Here is a 10523-nt window from a genome sequence, read left to right as displayed (position 1 = left end):
ACTTTTTTGGTGATTATTGTTTGATCTTAATTTTTTCAAGCCAGAGCAGATCACAAAATTATACCTTTTAGCTCATTTTCCACTATAAACTGAAAAAAAACTATTGTATTATTTATTTTATTTGATATGATGCTGATCTAGTGCTCAAAAGTCTCAGTATTTATTCCACGATTCCTGTCACAGTCAAAGGAAGCTAGAGGTTTTTGTTGCCTTTTTTTCATCCTAGCCCTCTGATGGAAATCCAGGCGCCTAGCTATGTTTTATCCAACTGTCTGTATGATGATGAAGAGTGGAAAGACCTTCCTCGGCAGGACATGTTAACAGATAGGAGCTCATCCGTCTCTGGTATTTATAAGGAAAGAAAGACATTTCTTTGGCCAAAACAAGTGGATCTGTCTATCTAGTAATATTTTTAACAATAAGCTGCAGGAAATCCAGTCGGTGTTCTGCCTTAGTTTTCTGTGAGAAAAGGGTTTGCCCAAATATGCTTAGAAATGAAAAAAAAGTTTCACTGAGATGTCAATGTCATGAATATTCAAATCCACCAAGTGTTGTTTCTCATTTCTACAAAATAGCTTTACATAATGAAAAATAGTAATCTCATTATGGTTAGAAAACTTTTGAGATTTCTCTTTTCATAATAGAAACAAAAGTCAAACATTTTCATTAACGTAAAGGTTAACTCAGCATCAAAGTTGAACTTCTTCAGATAAATTTAAGTTAAGCTCTAGAAAAAGCTATTAAGTAGACCTTGAGTTGGCATTGCTTTGTCCAACTATCAGTGGTGTACATAAGGGAGAGGGCAGGGCAGTCCCCCTTCGTGGCCCAATTGTTGAAAAACGTGCACCAAAAACGTGTGCTAAAGTGCCCTCTTGGGAGCCAAAATGCGTGCTAAAATGCCCTCTTGGGCACTAAAATGCATGCTAAGGTGCCCTCTTGGTTGGCAAAACACACTAAACTGCCTTCTTGGGTGGCAAAAACGTGTGCTAAGGTGCCCTCTTGGTTGGCAAAACACACTAACCTGCCGCGTGCTAAGGTGCCCTCTTGGTTGGCAAAACACACTAAACTGCCCTCTTGGGTGGCAAAAACACGTGCTTAAGTGCCCTCCTGGTTGGCAAAACATACAAAACTGCCCTCTTGGGTGGCAAAAATGCGCGCTAAAGTGCCCTCCTCAGTGGCGAGAACGCACTGTATGTGCCCTTTTTTTCCTTTCGCCCCTGCCCTTCAGAAAGTCTGTGCACGCCACAGCCAACTATTGTATAACTTCTTAGGACATTACATCTGGAAAGTTACTGCTCTCATCAGAACATTTAACCCAAATCAGAGTGTTTTAAAAATAGAAAGAAAAAAAGGTCTTTTTTATTGTTACATTTACCTGAAACCTTGTGTAAGTGAACATCTCTGCATGTTGAGGGTTTTAAGGCCTCAGCTCCTTTAAACAGGATGTGTCACATTCATCAAATTTATGTGGCTCCTTCGAGGCACTGTATGTCCCGTGTTCAACACAACATGTGCCAACAGCGTGTTTAATAGCAGCGCACTGTGACATTCATATTAATACACTGTGTTTAAAGTAACGTGCAAGGTCACGTACTTAACTTTGTTGAAAGTGTCACATCCTTCTAGAGCGCATATGAAGATGGATTCAGCAAGCTTCACTGTACAAGTATTTTGTTTATAAGACAAGGATTTCTAAAGTCTCTCTATGCCTGGGCTAACTCCTGCTGATGGTGACCACTTTTCATCCTAAGGGCTCCCTATAGGGTCATTACTTTTTCTTTTAGTTGGAGTTAGTTGAAGCATACACCATCACTTTAGATTTTTGCTGTTTGTGTCTATTTATCTGAAGACGACTCCAGGGTAAAAAGGTTTAGACATCTGTCTCCAACACACTTTATGGGTGTTATTGTTATTCTGCCCTGCTGGAGTGTGTTTAACAGAAACCTGAATATTACAGCATAAACCATTTAATACACCTTTTAAGCATAAATCCCCCTCCACTTAAAAACATTATTCCAGTTGAATGGATGAACTGCTGACTAAAATCTTCTTTTGGTTTTGTCACTTCTTCACTTCTCCTACCACTTAGAGGCAGACCTGACCGTCATTCATCTTTCTCAACCAATGGAGAGCCTCCACACCAACATCACCATCACCTCTGCTGCCACTGAGCCTGAGACCCCTGACCCCACAAACTGCAGCACTTGGGACCAGCAGTGGGGGGCGCCATATCTGCACAGGTTAGCCCACCTGGATGTGCAGCTGTACCAAGACTTCTACGCTGTCTGGGTCTCTCTCATGGTGAGATAAAATACAAAATCATTTTTTCCACCTTTCAAAATAATATAAGATTATTTCTTGTTAAGGTTGTTGAACTACATTGTAAATCAAAACTAATTTCTCTGTATGTCCAATAAACCAAAGAAAAACGGTGATTCCTCCCCTTCTGCAGGTGTGTAACTGTCTGATGCTGGTGGTCGGTGTTGTCCTCAATAGTCTGGCTCTCTACGTCTTCTGTGGGGCCTCCACCCACTCATCAGCCTCTGTGGTTTACACCATAAACCTGGCTGTAGCCGACCTGCTGGTGGCGCTGTCGCTGCCTGCCCGCATCGCCTTATACCACAGTGGAGGCAGCTGTGTGGCCTGCTCCTATGTTCACACCTTCAGCTACTTTGTCAATATGTATTGTAGCATTCTGTTTCTGACTAGGTGGGTGGGTCACTCCTGCTTCTTTTAACATTGTAGAAGATTATGACATGATCAGCATTTATTTTCCATCTCTACTTTCATCCCACCCAACACATCCTCCCCTTCTCTCAGTATCTGTATAGATCGGTACATGGCTGTCGTCCACGCAGCCAGTACCCTCCACAGATGGAGGACTGCGGAGGCAGCCAGATATATCAGCGCAATGGTGTGGCTAATTGCAGTTGTGGTCACCTACTCTTTCCAGGTAAAGACACATGTACTACAAACACAACACATACAAATACATCATTAAAGCTTGGTAGAAAACATTAGAAATGTTCTGAAACCAACTGTATGCTCCAGATCTCGTCTCTTTGTCATTTTGCATGTTTGAGCCCACAAGGATTCCCACGATTACATACATATATATGTTACTCAGAATAATGTTTATTTTCGTGACATTTGTCTTTAATTTCTTGACTTTATTTCTTTTGAAAAAGAGGCTAACTTTCAGGCCACTAAAGATCCCTCCCTGAATGTCAGAACTAGACATTGCTTAATTTTAAAGGATCACAAAAGGGAAAAGTAGGGATGTAAGATGTGAAATAGACTTGATGCTGACTATGATGCTTTAGTACATTTGGACTTTATTTTCTGGACTCTCTCTCCAGACCACAGCGTTGGAGTTCAGCTCTAGCTGTGTCCTCCTCCCTGCCCTCTTTTACCTCACCATCCTGGAGTTCCTGCTCCCTCTGCTTGCCGTGGTGGGTTTCACCCTGCGTGTCGCCTGCTTTCTCTCCTCCAGTCATGGCCTGATGCCCCAGCAGAGCAGGGCGAGGAGGGCTCGTGCCATCAGACTGCTGGCCACCGTCTTGGTGGTCTTCACTATCTGTTTCACACCATTCCACATCCGGCAGGTGCTGGTTTACTTCCGGGTCAAATTTGGAGAGGAGGGGGTAGGGCAGGGTGCAGGGCATGTGCTAGCCTATCACATCACAGTGACCTTGAGTAGCTTGAATAGCTGCCTGGATCCAGTGGTTTACTGCTTCGTGACAGACAGCTTCAAGAGGGTGTGGAGGACGAGGAGGAGGGGAGTGAGGGAGGGGGACGGGGAGGTGGGGCAAACAAGTGGCATGGAGGTGGAGAAGAATTCAATGAACAAATGTTCAGGTACATCACTGGCGATAGCTCACAGCTTGGCTACACTTACCCTCACCAGCACGTTCACCTCTGCAGCCAACATGGAGCAGTCTGCTTAGACAGGTGACCCCACCCTGGGACAAGTGGATGAAACAGAGCAGAAAGAAGGACAGAAAGACTCACCCAGAGTGATGGACAGGCAGAGACTGGCCAAAAACATGATTAAATATCAAATGAAAAAACAGAAACGCATCACATCACACTGCAGTTTTCGCTTCAAAATTAACACAACAAACTACTTAAAAGGATTGAAAATTAAGTGGCTGCCTCCCTCCACCCAACCTTCATCTCTCAGCATCCTTGACTTAGTTTGGATGTTGTCCAGATACTAGTGAGAACAAACACTGGATCACCAAAGGGATGGTTTTGCTGTGAAACTGATGAAGCTGTACTGTTTGGGATATGATGTGTTTTATGATGAAAAAAGTCTTGAAGACATGCAGCACTCAAAATTGTTGAAAGATCTTTGAATTACATAGAGTGGTTAAGTCAGTCAGTTCCCCTTTGAATTGATATTATTATTGATATATTTGAATGTTAAATATACCATTTGCAGCATTGATATTTAATGTAATTTAGTGTAGTGGAAAGAGTGAGGAGTGATGATAATAACTTAGCCACCATCATGAAAAGGATGCATTGGCTATACAATACATTGTGGTGAGAAGAGTATGAAGACAGTGACGGACTACTATTGACTGTCTGAACCAGCCTGTAGGCTTTTTTTTCTCTATTTGATATATTTTAAAACATATGTTTAGTAAAAGAATTTCACTTAATTTTCAGTGAAAATCTTTGAGATTTAACAATATATGGTGGTCAAATTATGACATGGTCAATCTATGTTTGTCCATTACTGCTGTGCAAGTGGAAGTTAGAAAATTCAGAGATTATTTTCAGCAGAATGACGAAACGAGAGGTTTGGAGTCTTAAGTCAACACACTAAATGAGCTAGGAGCAAACCTCTTTTCACAAGTATAAACACTCGTAACAGTTAGTCTTATAAGTATATAGTGCAGCTCTATTTTAATGGCTTTGTTTATCATTTTACAAGTGTCTAAATGGAAAGGGTGTCGTGCAGGGTCATACAGAAACATTACGTCTCCAAAACACCAACTTAAAAGGAAATAAAGAAAAGAGTAAAATCACGTCTTTATTTCCAGCACATGCTTATTTTGATTTGATTGATTTTACATAATCAGTGGTGTAAGTCAGGAGAGATTTATGCTCCGTATACAAAACTTAGCTGCTTAATTTAGACTTCCGTGTGTGTGTGTGTGTGTGTGTTTGTGTGTGTGTGTGTGTGTGTGTGTTACTTTTTTCTAAAGTTAACGGTAACTGTGCTCTTTTTGTTATTTTTCCATTTTCTTAACTTTGGACAGGAGAAGAGGTGCTTGGTTTAAGAAAAATCTGACTACACACACACTGGTTCATGTGCAGTATATGAGGTTTTACACTCATTTGATCTCTTTCACATATGGGTTTGTCTGTTTGTCTGTCAACTACTGCATAGCCTCAACCATGCTTGTTCTTAGCTTGACATTTCCTCTTGTTTTCTCTTGAATTTATTATGTTAACATTTTCTATGATATGTGATGTTTTTATTGAGTACAGACATCTCTATGAGGATGATCCTGAAACTTAGTGTGATGTTATCTCTGTAGCAGCTGATGTAGAGCTTTAACAGAGCTCTTACCTCACTTTTATATATTAGTAGTTTCTTGTCATCATGGGATTTATAGACGCAAACCTTTGCTGCTTTTGAATTGAATAGTTAAGTCCCTGTCCACTCAAAGGTTTAGCTGTGCAGAATGTTTAAAGAACCGTGCAGATATTTAAGGAGCAGACTTATTAAATCACAACTAGTTAGGAAGCTAATTGTGGTCCTTAATGCAACTTACACAAGTGTGACGTGGGGACGTGTAGGAAGTATCCCTCAACTTTTGAAAGGAACAATATTTTAAGTTAAGTTAATTAATAAGTTTTCAATAAGGGAGTAGGAGGAGATGCAATTTGAAGGATTTTAATTCGATAATTAAACTTTTTTTTTTGATGAGATAATTTAACTATGCATGACAGTGTATGAACGGCTAAATAAAAATCAGATCTACAGAGTCAATCTGAATCTGAGGACAGTGTCTGACCACAGTGACAGTGTTTTTTGGAACAGATTGGATCGTACAACAATAAATGTATAAAAAAAACAGGCTGTGTTAACAAACCATATATATACCTACAGTAATAATAGTATGATCATTTGCCTGTCCATGCACTTAGCTGTGGCTATTATCCAGTTATAATCTCTTTGGGTGTGTGTGTGTCATTATCTGTGTCAATCTACAGCAGCATGTAAACAAGTCTCAGTCTGGGAACTGTGAATACACCAGCAATGGTTTCTAAATGGTCCCACTATAAACAGTTAACTAATACGTACTGGACCATGTTTGAATATAAGAAAACCTCCTTCCACTTTTCAGAGAATAAATCATATTTCTACTTTATGTGGCAACATTTATTGAGGATTACTGTCTTTTTTCATGTTTTTAATGGCGAACTCCAAATAATATAAAAAATGTATCTCAGAAAGGAATAGCAATTGTTTTCTGTCCCTTAAAACCTCAACAGGGGACATTTCCAACTGAAACATTTCCTTAAAAATTTCCATCTAATGTATTACAGTGGTAAGATGTGAAAAGGGCCGCCTCTTAAAATGTTTTCTTTTTTATGAATTACTAACTACAAAATAAAGAAAAGCAGTTCAGATTTGACAATATTAAGTGTGAAGTCATGGCAGGATTGTGAGTTATTATATTGAGTGGTATTTCCCTTTAATCCCTCCACAGCAGGACACTATAGTTCACTTAACGACCTCTGCATAAGTACATCACACGCGTACACACTTGCCATCAGCTGGTCCTGCAGTCACATGATGACTCTAGGTTATAAACACACACACACACATACACACAGACACAGGGTCATTGCCCCCTTCTATTTTTCCATAAAGAGAAACCAGAGAGGGAACTTGAAACTCTGTGTGTGTTAGTGTGTGTGCGTGTATGTGTGTGTGTGTGAAATATCTGATTCTGCAGGATACAGCAGACAGTTTCCTGATCGTCCTCTCCTCTCTCTGCCGTCTGACCACATGGCATCATGACTAAAGACGTTTTGTCTAGAAAAAAATGCTGAAATGGTCCCAAAAGCTGCAGACCAGCAAGTTACTTCACCAGAAGTCATAAGCATGACCACAGTCAGCACAAATTGTCCTTACATATGAACTTTTAAAAAACTAAAAAGAAACTTAAACCCTGCAGTATAGAACAACAGGAGCCTACTATTTAAATATCATATCTTCTTTTATATGTTATTAAAATCTGCAACTGGGGATATTACTGATTCACAGGAAGATGCAAAAAATGTTCCCCAAACAAAAGTACTGTAAAGCCTTCTAAACTTCTCAATCTTCTCCTACTGTATGTAAATTAAATTAAATGTCTATTCTATTCAAATAAATCTTGTACAGTAACAATCAGCCAGAGATATATTTTAAATGTTTTATACTTTTCTAAACTAGACACAATATCCACAGTTGCTCTGGTGACACCTTTCAATGAGCAATCCAATGTTTTTTAAGCAATTTTTGTACTTAGGATTACACATAGACAGACATGTATCAGATCTATTTTTGAAGTTTCTGGATAGCATGATGATTTATTACAGTTTTCAATTAACCAGAAAACCAGAATGTGTATTAAAGGTCCAGAGTAGTATTTAACTTCCACATCATGACGTTTTTCTGAGCAAAATGAAATAAGACCAGCAGAACACAATGTTAGGATGAATTTGATTTGAACGTTGAAATAATGAATTTTAGTTCTGTGCCACTAAAAGCTAAGGATTGACTGATGGATAATGATTGGTTCAAGCCAACATGAGCACACGCCATATTTTGTACAGGAAGAAAACATAATTGGATTTTTATATAGCATTTTTGGCATATATTATTAAATAATGTGATCTGAAAGGATTAGAAAGAGGGAGAGAAAAGAGAGTTTTTCATGTCATCTGGACTTTAAAGTTTTTTTCATGACACAATAAGCTTAATTGAACATGATACGAGTCTCTACATCACACCTTCAATTTGTTCTCCTAATTAACGAACGAGCCTGATGACGCAAACACGAAAATGTTTCAGTAAATACAGTTTAAAATTTGAGTTTTAAATTTTTATTTTAGGTGTCTACTAAGCACCTTCTTCATTTTTAATCGTTTCATATTGCTTCCCATTGCACACATTCACCTTTTGAGAAAAAAAAAAAAAGTTGAACAAATAAGAAGCGGAGTCAGTTGGTTTGCCTCTGAACAGTTTTTAAAGGTGCGATCCATACAGTGTTCATCCAGAGTCCTACATATGAAGGCTCAAGCATATTTACAGAACATAAAGATATATACAGTCTTTATATAGAAAACAAAACTACTAACAAAAATAATCATCTTTTTTTATAGCAGCAAAAAAGAGGAAACTAAAAGAGAAATATGTATATTTACATCTTTTTTTTCAAATAACAAGGCATATTATATAGTACACTGCACATACTTGCTTTCCCATTCTTTAAGTATACTTCTTGATTTAATCTCTTAAGATCAAAGTATATAGGCATCTTTCTCCTCCATCATTAACACACAGTTTACTAGAGGCAGAGCCACACACACACAGACGGGAGTTCGGCCACCACGCTGCTGCCACTGACAGCTGCTGGCTGGAAATATTAAACAGCATCACCACATCGCCACATTCATTCAATGCTCAGCTGGCACGGGGAGCACCAGGTAGGACGGTGGAGCCAACATGGCTGCCACTGAAAAGTGCAAAGACCAACTCTTATGTGTGGCTCTGCCTAAAATTCAGAACTAAACAGATACAAAAAAAAAGAGAAAAAAAAATACATTTTCTAGTTGAATTAAAACATCTGAACAGAGACGATAAAGACTCGTAAATAACCTCCGGGTATTGCAGCCATCGATTCCAGAGTAAAGTGTAAACCAGGTGATTGCAAAGAGCAGAGAACATGAACCAAAAACAAACACTGAGATGACAGTTTTAAACACACTTTTGCCTTTTGCTTTCACATGTGAGCAGCTGTGAAGGTACACACACATTAAACAGGACTGCTCACACACACACATTCCAGTCCGTCTCCTCTCTAACAGCAAATAGAATTATTTTCTCTTTTGGAAACTAAGTGAAAAGTGTCCTTTATAAACAAGAAAGCTAAAAAAAATAAATATCCACAGTTATTTTTTATCCTTTTGTGTGACAGTTCTATTGTTTATGGTTTTTCTTGACTTATTATGTGCAAGATTTGTGCAATGTCAGACCCCCCCTTCCCCCCCTCCCTCCTTTCCCTCCCTCCCTCCCTCCCTCTGGCTTGTCGAAAATCAAAACAAAAAGGATTTCTGGTGAAATCGCTTCACATTCATGGACTTTTAATGTTAAGTCACCAGATGGAATCAAAAGTAAGAACTCAATCTCCCAGCAGGCCGACGGGTGCCACGCTGTCTGAACATTCCAGAGTCTATGGTAAAAGGCTTGGGACATAAAGAATGAAACCTCCAAAAATCTAAGATTTCCCCACTGCATTGGAACAGAAAACACTCAAGTTGCACTTCAAGTATTCACGGCCTGGAGTTTCTCACCTACACTTTTAACAAGGAGTGTCGCTCGGGATGATACGCACATCTCGTCTTTTAACATTTCAACACCTCCCATCCTAGTGTGTGTTGTGTTGAAAAGCAGCAAGACGCGCATTGTCCGAAACTTCACTCATAAATGTGCAAAAAAGTTTAAAAAGTCACATGCTTGTTAAGAGTGTACTGACCCAGACTGAGCACAATGCTTCAGCTTAAAGAGTACATGTTGGGTTTTTTTTTTTGTTTGTTTGTTGTTGTTTTTTTTTTACACATTTAAGTTCACACAAAAAGACACAAACACCCAGCCATGCATTAGAAAATACATCCCTGACCTATTAGGACAATAAAGAAAAGAGCTCGAGTGATTTGTACAGAGTCATACTTTGGTGTTTCACACATGCATATGGCTGTTGTTGCATGCACCTCCCAAACCCAAAGCCGATATATATTTCTTTTTAAATTGTCGTGTTTGTCCTTAAACTGAAGTTGTGTCCGTTTTGTATCCAGAAAATGTTTATTGCCCAAGTGGTTACAGAAGCCGTTCAAAACTCTTCATCAGAGCAGTGCAGGCATCTGTGTGATCCTGTTTTGTCACCATCCCTGCTTCTCTTTTTTTGTCCTATCACCACAGTTAGAGTAGGGTCAACCCAGGAAGGAAAATAATGCTCTCTGCTCTGAGACTGAATGTACCTGAAATTATGGAAGGAATCTAATTTGTTTAAAAAAAAGGGTTCAACTCTGCACCGACCCCTCACCCAAGTGAAAAATAAAAACAACCACATCATCAGCGAACCCAAAACATTTCAAATAAACTTTTCCTCTAAAAGTGTTAACACACACTCAAATAAAATGCTCTTTCATAAGGAAATGAACCCCACTGCAATTTACATTTCGATTCCTTTTAATTTGCATGTTTCAGCAGACTGAGCTGAGAGGAAACTGAC

General features: G+C 39.1%; 1 protein-coding gene across 1 annotated transcript; it reads left to right on the top strand.

Annotated features, from left to right (window-relative positions):
• Positions 1–2124: 2124 nt before the first annotated feature.
• LOC128373894 (G-protein coupled receptor 20) lies at positions 2125–3947 on the top strand. The gene is made up of 4 exons (XM_053334088.1): positions 2125–2301; positions 2453–2709; positions 2821–2953; positions 3360–3947. Exons 1-4 carry the CDS (start codon positions 2125–2127, stop codon positions 3945–3947), a joined length of 1155 nt encoding a protein of 384 aa, XP_053190063.1.
• The last annotated feature ends 6576 nt before the right edge of the window (positions 3948–10523 follow it).

This window comes from Scomber japonicus, chromosome 15, assembly GCF_027409825.1.
Source record: "Scomber japonicus isolate fScoJap1 chromosome 15, fScoJap1.pri, whole genome shotgun sequence".
In the NCBI taxonomy this organism is placed as follows: Eukaryota; Metazoa; Chordata; class Actinopteri; order Scombriformes; family Scombridae; genus Scomber; species Scomber japonicus.
The sequence above is the reverse complement of the archived record's forward strand: the minus strand, read 5'-3'. Positions and strand labels throughout refer to the sequence as shown.